The following is a 13,227-nucleotide window of genomic DNA, read 5'->3' as shown; positions in this document are numbered from 1 at the left end:
CTTTTGCCATGATTAGCCTAAACTGTAATAAATTAAACAGGGTTTAGTTGATATGAATTAAAAGGGTGCTTAAATAATTAAGGATACTTGTCAGATGCCACAATATGTCAGAGATGTGAAAATGAATCATCATTCAATCACAATTTCCAGAGTTCAAATCCTCAGATGTTTTGTTTTTTCTCTGACCAACAGATAGAGATTCATGTTATAACATTGAATGAACAAAGAAACACAACACATCCTCACATTCCTGAGGACATTCCCAGAGGATGGTTGGAGTTTTTGCTTTAACAAATTAAACAATTAATCTATTATCAAAATAGTTGCCAATCAATTTTCTGTCAATCGACCTTGTAGCAGCCCCCCGTTCTGATTCTGTATCTCTGTTATCTGTTGTTAAATGCCAAATTAAATTTTTTTGTTTAGTATTTTCATATCAGAATCACCCTGCTGTGTCTTCCTGTAAAACATTTTCAATTAAAAAAACCTGTCCTCCTTATTTCTTCAAATGTAAAACCTCTATTTGTTTCTCATTACATGAAACTTTTTGAAATCATTTCTATGAAATATAACATGAGGCCAGAGATTGCTATGGCACTAAACTGACTAATAGGAAAACTATTTAATGAAGTGATGTGAATAGTCACATTACAGCTGATATCCTGTCCAGGAATGTATCAGCACTGATACCAATCAGTTTATCAGATTAGTGCATCACCTTATGTTAAATTAAAAACTTTCGTATTTTTTTATTTCATATTATTGTAGAAGAATAAAGTCAACCATGTGCACCCTTGTGACTGAGAAGTTGACCTTTGACCTCAACGTCACCTTTCCTGTCATTTCTCTACTATCATTATCTAATGAAGGCATATGGCATTTAAATGCCTTAAAAAAGACATCTGTGCTTAGACCAACTACAATGATGCACTTTCTTATATCTGTTTAATTCTTACAAATATCAAACAGCACAGTAGACCTTGTAGCGGTTCAAAATGATCAAAGCCTCTACTGAGTTATTGACATCATCTGATAGTAAAACGGACAGAGAAACAGAAAATGTTACAATGCGTGTCAAGCAACAATGACATCTTTAAATAGCATTAATTATATAATTACAAAAGAAATATCACATACAATGACAGCAATGCATATCCACGAATCAAACAAATGCTGAAAATATATATGATAATAAATAATCCTAATTGTAAGCACAAGTCAAGAAAAATAAAGGGGAGAGGAGGAAGGGAGGACAAGGAGGCGGGGGGGTGTTCATAATTACTTCAATGGATTTTAACTTCTGGGCCAAAATGCATTGTGATTCAGTCATAGACTAAGCTATCACAGGTATCTTATAGGCTGTTGCAAATACACTGAACAACAAAAAGGCTGCGTGTCCTGCAGCCTCACAAAGGAACAGTAGACATTCAAACAGCTTTCAGAGAGTTTGCAAAGACATGCAAAGCTGAAAACTCCTCTTGGAAATGTTTACTGTAACTGAGCACTTCACTGCTCCACGCAGCCTTTATGTGAAAAAAAAAGCAAGTGCTAAAATCAAACATAAAGACATCATGAAATGCCATCAACCCACTTGTTGAACTAATTTTATGCCTTTGAACTAAAACAATACTTTCAAGTGGATGAGAAAGTAGCCGCGTCACAGAGTGGAGAAGCACATAGTTGATGTCGACTGGCCACTTCACCACAGCTTAGTTAAGTGTAATATGCAAAATAAAACCTTAAGAGAAAAATACATAATATTGTAATTTTCAAATCTGTATAAAAGGTCAAATTGTGTCATGTGACAACAGAGAGATGCTTGCTGGACCAGTGCCATCTACCCACACACTGGAGGAGCCTGGTCCTACAATATTGACTTATTTCCAATTCATATGTATTTTAATTACAGTCTGAACTCTGACATTTTGTTCATATTAGACTTGAGTGAAAAAAGCTTAGAGGAGGAGGAGAGTGCAGCGTTGTGACAACAGAAGGATCTAGCGTTCGTGTTTGCAATTCTAGTGGCAACGGTTCCTAGAGGCATAGGGAATGCTTTAAAAAAAAAAAAAAAACAGCATACATCCGACATAACTTACATCATAAATAATTCCTTACACATATGACCACAGCATGGATGTCTTACACAAAAACCTACAGTGAAAAAAATGGCCAGATCTTTCTGCTGTCAAAACAGTTTTGACAGTAATGATGCCATTTAGAAAATAAAGAAAGTGTTACACATTTCCTGTTTACCGTGACTTGCCTTTTTGTACATTTATAACAATGCCCATTTTCTTTATGTTCTAAATATCATGTTCTATAAGGTGTCACCTCATTAGGGTTCTGTGCACATAACATCATACTGAAATAATGCCTTTGACATGGAATATTGAAACAAAACTGTAAAAACCAAGTACAAAAGGTACAATTTAATCAAAGGACCACATGAAGAGGTGTGAAAAAGTCTTCAGTATTCACAGAAAAATATCAACTGAAGTAACTCACCGGACAAGAAGCGTCCTAAGTTTATGTACATATGATAAGTAAAATTGAAAATAGATTTTCCTCTCTGTACATAGCACTGTATTCTTTCATCTTCCTCTTCGTTATTTACAAAGAACTCCCGTTCTCGAGGTCTCCCTTGTTTTTAAGTTCTGTGTGGATCTAGTCAAGAGAGATAACGTCAGATATGGAGCCATAAATGGCTGCCGCCGCCGCCGCGGCTTCCACAGAGGACCGTGACAATCCTGAGATGGAGTGGCTGTCCCTGTCTCTGTCTCTCTCTCTGTCTTTGTCGCGGTCCCGCAGACTGCTGGAAGACACCAAACTGCTGGTGCTGCCACTGTTGCTGCCTCCGTTGGTGGCTGCCAGCGTGCTGCTCCCAGGGGTGCCCGGCTGCTCCCGCAACATCTGAGACGAGCCGTAGGGCAGGAAACGGTTGAGGAGCAGGTCGTGGTCCTCTGAGGCTGAAGCCGACGCAGCCGCTGCCGCAGCCATCACCATGTTGTAATGCTACGTAGACAGAGAAGACGGAGAAGAGAGGCCGTTACACAACAACAGAACTAAAACATAATGTACAGCAGGGTGATGCTCCCCAATGACACGACTTCAAAAAGTGATAATGTACCTGATTGTCGCCTTGGAGGAAGGAGAAGAAATTGAGATCTGTAAGAAAGTAAAGAAGATTCAGTCCAATCACATACTTTACTAGTGCAGTGCAGTGACCATGCTAAATCTGTTTTAGTGTGAGCAGACATCTCAACCTGCAAAAAGTAATTTTAGAGAGGTCCGTTTGGGGGGAGGGAGGGGGGGGTGTTGCGATTGGTCTAATAAGCAGCAACACAGGGCTATCAGTAGAGAGAGACTATCTCATCGGCGGGCGTCAAGGAGCCGCAATCAATATGCGGGAGACTCCCGGTTGAAAGTCTGCGTGTGTTTTTACTACAAAGTAGCCTGGGCTACTCAAAGTGATTTCAGTTTTTTGAGGGTCTGAAGTATATTTCACATTGTAGCTGCCAAAGCTCTGCTGCCTTATAGCCTCTCTAACTCTGGTCCTGCGCTGTGCTCAGTGTGCTGTGTGAGAGGGGGAGTGGCCAGCGCCTAGAGCAGCAACAGCAAATGTGTATTTTACATTTCTTATCCAAACAACGTCAAACTTGGCACTGCACATACTCGTGCCCGTAGCAAGACACCTGTCACGTTTGAAATCAATCGGATGAACAGTTGGAGAGATATGCGAATAACAGACAGACAGATGTTCCTGTCATTTCTAGATAGATGATACACACAACTCATGCTTACAGTTTCCAATTTATTTAACAAGCTACAACCAGCTGTGTTTAAAGCTTTATATATAACATATTTAACTAAATATTTAGGTTGGTCACTCTAATCATTCCTCATTCATAGCATGACTACACTGTGACAAATACAGGAGATTATCTACAGACCTCATTGTGAGCAAATTGAAGATCAGTAACAACCAGGAAGTATTTCTTACAAATATAACTAACTTTGGAAAGTCTTCTTGAGCCAATTCAGACTGCTGAAACCTCATATTAGCTTCAGCTGAAAGTTGCAATATATTTATTTTCCCAGAATAAAGACTGGATTTGTCCTTGACTTCTTACAGAGTAGTCACACTAGAGAAAGATCGCATCCCAGCCAATACAGACAGGAACGATGACTCCTTCAATTCTTTCCACTTACAAACATAAATTAAGTATTGCAATAAAGATTTGAGGCTATCATTACAGGTAAGAGGCAGACGTACCTGGCAGGTCACTTGTTGTGTGATAATAGTGGCGGTAGTCCTGGATAAGAGGTGGAGGAGGAGGAATGTAGCTGGTCTCCACAGGGGGCATGCTGGGAGCTCGGCTCACAGGTGAAGTCTGGCTGTGTAGGTTTAGCACTCTGAGAGGAGACGAAAACATCAGATCAGATCAGATTAGTGACAAAAGTAAAAAGCCACAAAGACGCTGAAAATACATTTATTTAATGGTGATGTCACTTGGTGTGTAGACTTACCCCTTGTTTGGAGGTGGAGACACAGGTGACAGTGAGGGACAGGCCCTTTTAGGAGGTGGCTCATCATCTAGCTCATCTTCTGAGGAGCTATCCAGTGTCAGATCAATCACATCCACTTTCTTGCTGTTGTCATGAGATGATCCTCGTTTCTGCTCGTGAGAATCCGTTCGAGACGAATCTACAAAGACACAGTAAACTCACACAGATGACGGCGAAGAGTACAAAACACACAGTATCTGAAATCTGTGAGCTCCTTACCACTGTCTACACCGTAGTACGAAGCAGACACCTCCTGCACCTCTCGCTTTGACCTCATGGGTGCCCAGCTTCCATCTTCTTTGAACTGGATTTCATCACAGTCAGAACAGCTATTCAAGATTTCCATGAACAACCTGTGACGACAACACGACAACTAAACAACCACAATCACATCCATACACAGACCTGCATTTAAAGTGCAGGTGCATTCCCTCACCCATTAAAAAAAGGGCCAGTACATTGACACAGTGGGGGTGTTAATGCAGAGGACTCATCCAGCCAAAAAGTTGAACCTGGCTAAACTTAAACTGCAATGCGACATTCTGACAAGGCATCGCACTGCCCAACCAAATACATGCATGCACACATTTCAGATTGACATATTTCTTAGATCACAATGCAGCAAAAGTTGAGTTAAGTTCATCTATTTGCTGGAGTCCTAATTATAACATACAATATATTCATTCAAAAAAACAGTGCAATACAAGCAGCATCTGTCTGTGTATGTATGTTTGACTTGTAACTATATTTTATTCTATTCTACTACAGATTTTAGCTTCAGTGTTGTGCTCACCCGTCGATAATGAGGTGCTCATACGGTGCCTTCTTGTCACAGACCGGGCAAACCCAGGTCGGCTTCTTCTCGTTCATTTGGATATAAAGTGTAGCATCAAAGCACTGAAGGTGTGAGCATGTTATCGCCCGGCAAGCGATTGTCAGCCTCATCTTTCCCAGCTTTAAGACAAAAGCAAAATAAAATACATTTCAGCACTGCATACAATACCAATTATCATTAATAACAAAATACTGCAGCACAAAGCAGCTCTTCTAATACAGTATAAAAAGAATCATTAGAAGCACACTTTCCTTCAACCTCTTCTTTCTTTTTTTTTTAGTATTTTCATATGCTTTACTGCTACTTAAAATGTGATCAGAATTGTGCATCTAATGAATTCACATAACACCAGAATAAAGTTGATTATTTACAGGACACAGCAGAGACACTCGTAGACTGGTGGTGGCGATCTCACTCTCTGGATCAGCCGTTAGTTTCTCTTTGACTGTAAGAGAGGACAACCAGAGCACAAAGTTAGGAATAAGTTGTTTTGTTTCACAGGAACCTACAGTCAATCTGCACCCATCTGTTATCTGTAATCGTTGGTGCAGAAAAATGAACAGCCCTTTTCTAAAAGGCCCAAAGTACCATTTCCAGTAATAATTAAGGAACTTGAGACCCTTTTCAGTTCCTCAATAAGTTATGGATTAAGTTCCACCCATTGTGCTCAGATTTTCTGGTCCAAAGGCAAAGGATAATGGTGACGCATACTCTGTTTTTAGTTGGGGTGGGGATCTTAGGGAATGTAATGATTCAACTCAAAACCAATCCTCAAATGAATCAATAGAAATTGTGTTAAGGCTTTCTACAAACACACTGGGTACAAAAGCATCCACTTGTATCATTAGTTCAATGAAATGCAAAATGAAACTAAACTGACAGGTACACTAAATGGTCTTCATGAAAGTCAGTATCTAACAAATGGGAAAAAGAGAAAACTGGTGAAAGTACCCAATTTTTTAGGTTAGAAAAGTAAACTGCTTTAATTTGGAAACATCTTACACTTCTCTCTGCCTGTGTGAAAATAATGAAATGAAAGTGTAATTTACAGCCCAACATCACTGGGTGAGTGTTTTAAGCAGGAGTCATGGGACGGGGAGTTCAGAGCGATCTTGTGGTGACTTACTCAGAGCTCTTGAGTGGTCAGGGTTCCTGATGCCTTTGGCCCGTAGTCTTTGCAACAACACTGCAGACGACTGCTGTCTTACCAAATAAACAGCCATGGAAAAATTCTGACAAAAGAAGATAAAAATAATAAGTAATAGGTAAAAAAAAAGTCACGCAGATGTGATTTATATCCCCCTGAAAGCTTTGATTTAAATATACTGGGACACTAATTTCATTAAGGTTTAAAAATATTCTGGTCTGGATCTTCTCACCCTCCCTATTTCTGAAGTCCATGACACCACGATTGTGTTGGGGACTGTGGTGGACAGTCGGACAAGAGAGGTTATGTTGATGGGGCGACTGGGCCTCTTTGGTTCAACTCCATTTTTGGTGGGAGGAAGATATCCCTGCAGAGAAGAAAACATCAAACTTCAGCTCCTTTGATTCTGAACTGAAAACACCACACGGACTGATGATGGACAGTGTGGACTCACCGGGAGATTACAGGGCTTTCCATTCACCTTCACGCACAGATTAGGAGGGAAATGATCTTCCTGCGGACAGCTTGTCTCTGATAAACAAAATCTGGAAATAAAGACAACAGGTTACAAAGGTGAGAAGTTCAAATGTTTGAGTGACAAATCTCATAAGCAGTTAAGTTGCCACGCTAAAAAAAAAAAAGACAAGAAAAAAAAAAAAAAGGTTGGCTTGCTTGTTTTATTTTACCATTTCAGTTGTGTCAAGTACAGCCACCTCCATCTATGATATAGGAGAGCATTTCTTAATGGATGCCATTCATCCATACAGTGAATTTAAATTTCAGCAACTTTGAAAACTGTCATTTTTTATGTCATCAGGTAAAAAGTTGTTAAAGATGTTTTACCTGAGCTAACAGATGCACTGACACTGACTGACTTACACTTCTCCTGGAACTGAATTGCAAACCAAGTTTTATGCACATTAGCAGCAACGCCACCAGAACTATGAATTAACATGAACTAACAATGTATTAATATTATATCTGTTTTATATCATATCTCTATGAAATGTGTCCACACATCTAATCACTTGTGTTTTTTATTACCGACTTTTAACAATGCCTTTACTTCAGTGTGGATAAAAACAAGTGTCCCCTGCTTCCACAACTTCACGGTAATTTATTATGTTCTTTTTTTTTTTTGTCATTTATCATTGTTTATAATTGTTAGCTAATAAAGAAAAAGGTCAAAGTGAAAGCTTAGGGTGAAAGTTTTAACTTCTCACCACAGAGAAATCTCAACAATCTGCAGATATGTTTTGACAGGAAAAGAAAATATAAAAAATACTAAGGTTAAGATCATAATGATAAAACCTTTTCTAGGTGTTTCCCAACTGAGAGTAGGGTAAACACAAATCCACTAATCTGTCACTAATCAGCACACACACACTTCCTCATTAAAATAGAAACTTTTTATGCTCAGCAGAAATGTTGTTGTACATACCTTAATTGGACTTGAACAGCAAAGTCACATTTGGTCCCAGATATGTCCCTAAAGAATTAAAAAAAAAGGAGTCAGATTCATAGACTGTATATAAGAAGGCCAGATTAAGCTATTTAACATGATTTAATGACAACTTTGATAAGCGTGTCAGAAAATAACCTGCTTCCTAATAATGTAAAGAGAAAAGTTTGAATCTGTTTGCTGGTTAAAATATTTCCCTTCACTTTTATGATACAATAAGCAGCAGAGAGCTTTCTCACTTACATGGAGCTGCTGATCTGTTGAACTTGTTGTGGTGTTAATGCGAAGGCATAACATGCTTCCTGGAACCGCTGACTGTTGTCTGAGGCTACAAAAAAAGAAACCAGAAACAGCACAGCAGTCAGATGGAAACCCTTCAGAAACCCTTGGGTCTAAAGCTGCGTCAGCTCATAATCAACTTTTTACAGAGCAGGATGTGGCGGACTCACCGAGGCTGGTTGGCTTAATGAGCTCATCCAGCATGTCGTAGAATGGCAATCTCTGGAGCTTGACATCAGGGTGTACGGGGTGGAGGGCGGAGGAGAGGTGAGGCAGACTGAGCTCATGCTTAGGCCCGAGCAAAGAAACAGGCAGCATAGGCGACGGAGACCCATGGCTTTCAAATCCCAGTTGTGCGAGGCCGGCGGGCAGGCTGGAGGCAGAGTGAACACCGGGCAGGGCGAGGTCCACCGGCGAAACCATTTTGGTTGGGAAGCGCCGTCTGTATAGCTCTTTGATCTTCATCTGCACGGCAGGACTACAACCAGCTTTGAGTAGGTGGAGAGCTTTGGTCAAAAGTTCGTGTTTGCGTCCGTGCTTATTCCGTCCTGCATATCCCAACAACACTTGGAGCTCTGAAACTCGAAGGCTCATTACCATTTGCTGGTGAAAGATAAAGAGTCAAATTAAACTCTTTTTTTTCTATGATAATGTAAAGAAACACGTTTTTAGACATTATTATTGATTCATTTTTTATATCATTACAACCCTTCTCTGCTTTGTAAATCGTCCACATCTCTGACATTTTCATTTTTGACATATGCTCGAAGCAGAAAGATTAATATTACTTTTTTGACATTTTCCACAGCTGCACAAGTGTCACAATAATAACAGCAATATTAAAAACTTAAATTATTCAGTATATTTATGATTCAGACACAGAAACAAACACAGCCACTCTGAGATGATTTTGACAGACAGAGCCCAAACTAGGAACTGTAGGTGTGTTTTATACTGAATGCTTTTCAGTTTTTTCAACACTTCATACTTCATACACTCCATAAACCATCATCAGATGCTTCAAGTGATCATATACAACGATACAATGTGACAGAACATCATTCTATATACCACACTGTGTCCGAGAGGGGTTTACTCAACTTAAGTTTGTGATGTTGTATAGGCTGCACTGTACTATAAAGTCTTCTTCATGTTTAGTTGTAGAGCTACAACGATTAATCGACTGGCAGAAGATTCATTTAGAATTATTTTGATAATCAATTATTTCAGTGTTTCCAGTTTCTTAGACATGATATGATATTCATGACAATCAATCGAGTAACACTAGGCTCTGGACTGTTGGTCGGACAAAAATAAGCCCATTGAATTCATCACTGTGGGCTCTGTGAAATAATAGATGACATTTTTTCTAATATTATTTAACAGTTCACAAACTAAACAATCAGTCAAGAAATCTTATACAGGTTATTTTACTCTGACCATATAAAGCACATCCTTCAGTTGTATTTCAGTCATATAAGACAACAACACGAGCCGTATAAATTACCACAGAACTGGATCCACAACTTCAATCTGTGATACTGTGAAATATGACATTTTTAACTCCAGAAAATCTCGTTTTTCTTACACGGTCACTGCATTATATATTACATATTATACCTGTATGTTATACCTACACCCTGTATAGACGAATCTCCTGTTCCTACTAGTGAATAACTGTGCTTATCAATCGTTTATAAATAGCAACACAAACAAAACACTTAATGTTGGCATCAAAATGCAATGAAGCAATGAAGCCCATATGAACCACACCACAGCTCCCAGTACCTCCCACTAATACAGGAATTGTTTACCGTGTATAGTATTTCACTTTGTTTATTTTATCAATTTCAGCCTTAAGCTACTACTTTTTCCCCTCCACTATACTGCTTGTGTCAATTTGAATTTATCCAAATGTGGATTTTAATATGGAAATAAATAAAGATACATCTTATCTAATATTTACTGCAAGATGTGTTTATACATATATACAAATATCCCCTCCAGACATGTATAATACTATATTTTGAATAATAATTTTGATGTGGTTTAACAATACAAAGGTTCAATTATCAGGTTAAAATCATTCCAATAGCATCTCCTCTTTCACCCTCATTATCTTATATTATCATAAAGGTCCACTGTGTGTTAATCAAAGAGACCCAAAATTAGCATTCAACGCTGCAACAGGTAAAACCACAAACATCCTCATGACACTTCCAGCCTGTTGAGTAATACACCACAAAATATGTGGTACTTTCTAAAGTTATTATTAACAGAGCAGCTGAATCATTTGAGGTAAAACGTGTTAAACGCATTTTCTGCTTGTTTATAGTAATAATAGCTCATGCATGATAGCCTACGGCAGAGGAGGAGGGTCAATAAGACAGACATCTATCATATGAAGGGACACAATTCATGAAAGAAAACATTTAGCATCCACATGTTGAGTGTTTATCTGCCACCTGTTCAGTAAATACAAACATTAATAAGATAAGTTAGTAAAAGGAGGATTATTAGCGCCTGACTGGTGTATTTTGACTGAAACTAAACTTATTACACTATTCACTTTATCTCCTGTTTGAAGACTGATCGCCCCAAAAAACTGGGGTTAACAATACCGCTAACCAGGCTGTAGACGACGCCTATATTCCGTTATGTGTAGTCAGAAATAACGCTGCTTAATAGCTTATCGCTGCAGGTCTTCCAGGGAATAGACAGAGCCCGTTTTTTAAAGAAGATACCGCCGCCTCTCCGGTGAGCTGCTGACACTGACAGCCGGATCACACCACAGAGAGGCTGGGGTCAACACGCTGACATGAGTTTAGTTCTCATCTTGTCCCACAGGTGATATATCCGGCCTTATCTGCAGGTGAGCCGCAGAAACAGAAACGTCGGCAACAATAACAAAGCTAATGCTAGCGGGTTAGCATGCCAGCTAACAGCTTGTCTGGGCTGCGCTGCTTTGCTTTTTTTTTTTTTTTTGGCGTCATATGCTTTGATTACAACACTTCTCGGTGCTCTGCTGTCAAGTTACCACGATGGCTACGATTTGCAATTCAAACCTGACAGTGTGAAGCGTCTATTTGTCAAGCTAATATTTGGGCTCGCTTTACCTTCAGTTCCGCACTCTCCGCCATCTTGTTACATTGGGTGCGCATGCGCAAAAGCCATCCTCAAGGGACAGCGCAGATTGAGCTGCAGCGGGGGGCCGGCAGGGGGCGCTGCTGTGTAAAGTCAGTCAGAGACATGCAAATTGGCTAAAGAAATCTCAGCTATCTTGGGAGGAAATTAAAAACAAACTGTCTCCCACTTTCAGTTAATTATTCCATTTTATAATCATTTCAAAAAACCATGAAATGAAAAGGAATGAGGAAAGAAAACTAAAATAAACTTTGGATTCAGATTCAGATAATTTATACCCTGAGGTAAATTTGGTTTGCAGTGAGTGAGTCATCTCATGTTCTTACACCCACAGACAGACAGTACAAGACAAGAACGTGTTAGACAAAGTGACGACAGTGCTCAGACTAAAACGATAAAAGCAGAAGAAGGACAGCCCAAAGAAAACAAGATACAAGAATAAAATAATAATAATAATACTAATAATAATAATACTAAAAAATAAAAAGTAAATAAAAGACAAAAGAAATGTAAAACCAAGTTAAGAGATCAAATATGTGCCATTAGTAAAAACAAGATAAAAGAAACAATACAAAACATGAATAAATAAATAAATAATGTTAAATGTTGCAGTTTCTTTCACTTGTTAATAGCACTGATAGCAGCTGGTACAAAGCTGTTTTTGTATCGTTTGGTTTTCCAAGCAAGTCCTTCCGTCCTGATGAGAAAAGCTGAAACTCACCATTAAGAGGGTGTGAATTATCTTTTAAAATAGAGCCAGCTATTCTCTGTAATTGTCTGCTATACAGGGATTGGAGGAAGTAGGCTAAAAGTTTTTTTTCCTTTAAAGGACCAGTGTGCTAGGATTTAGTGGCATCTAGTGGTGAGGTTCCAGATTGCTGTTCCTTGTCGCTGTCGCCAAGTGCTTGCTCATGGAGGAATGATGGGTCTCTTTAAATTAAATTAAAGACTAGAGTCGTTCAATCAAGATGAATACATTTGGCCTCTGAGGAGCAAACGGGGAGAACTTATTTGGACATATGTTCTGGGCAACAATAAACCAATGTCCAATACAGTGTGTATCTTCGAATGCAGAGAGACCCATTTATTTACATTCAATTCACTTGCTCACCTTAGCACATGTAGAACGTATCAGTCCGTGTGTCATCACAGGTAAATTTCCATTCATCAGTTTTCTTCATCATAGGAAAGTTTTCATTCACGGTCAAAAACTGTTTGCCCTCCCCTTCACACACCCGGTGCTCATCACCTGAAGCTTACTTAAATGCCCCACCCACTGCTCTAACACAAAAACAGCATATACACAGATATGGTCATCTGTACAACATAAAGTAACAACAAATAAAACAAGACACAGAAAATTATATTATGACTCCAACATAAAGGGTACGGTCTAGACCTGTTCTATGTGAAAAATGTCTTGAGCTGACTTATGTTGTGATTTGGTGCTATATCAATAAAGATGATTGATTGATTGAACCAACTGAATACCGCTCCCCTTCCAAGTGTGTAGGAGAACCTACAGTGGGCACAAAACTTACAAAAAACACAAAAGACCCTCTTTAGAGCCAGTGTTTTGTTTGCCCGTTCTGGCCCAGTGTCGAAACATGGTGGTGAAACCTTGCAGGCTCTGTGGAAGAGAACCTGCTCCCTATATAGATATAAACATCTTTCTCCAGGTAACAAAAATATAACGATTCCCATTTTCAGGTGATTATACAGTTACACAGTTCTGAATATTAGGCTCCATTTCTGACAAGTCTATGCTGCTAGAAGTCACTAAATTGTACACCC

At 39.0% G+C, this 13,227-nt stretch overlaps 1 protein-coding gene across 1 annotated transcript; it reads right to left on the bottom strand.

The window, feature by feature from the left end:
* Positions 1 to 928: 928 nt before the first annotated feature.
* pias1b (protein inhibitor of activated STAT, 1b) lies at positions 929 to 11,450 on the bottom strand. Its single transcript, XM_053319281.1, has 14 exons — positions 11,406 to 11,450; positions 8,460 to 8,892; positions 8,254 to 8,338; positions 7,990 to 8,037; positions 7,003 to 7,093; positions 6,781 to 6,915; positions 6,528 to 6,633; positions 5,773 to 5,846; positions 5,360 to 5,520; positions 4,786 to 4,919; positions 4,528 to 4,705; positions 4,274 to 4,413; positions 3,128 to 3,165; positions 929 to 3,012 (listed from the first exon to the last, which is right to left on the bottom strand). Exons 1-14 carry the CDS (start codon positions 11,448 to 11,450, stop codon positions 2,665 to 2,667), a joined length of 2,016 nt encoding a protein of 671 aa, XP_053175256.1. The 3' UTR covers positions 929 to 2,664.
* Positions 11,451 to 13,227: the final 1,777 nt, after the last annotated feature.

Source organism: Scomber japonicus, chromosome 5 (genome assembly GCF_027409825.1).
Source record: "Scomber japonicus isolate fScoJap1 chromosome 5, fScoJap1.pri, whole genome shotgun sequence".
Lineage (NCBI taxonomy): Eukaryota > Metazoa > Chordata > Actinopteri > Scombriformes > Scombridae > Scomber > Scomber japonicus.
This window is presented reverse-complemented; position numbering and strand designations above follow the sequence as displayed.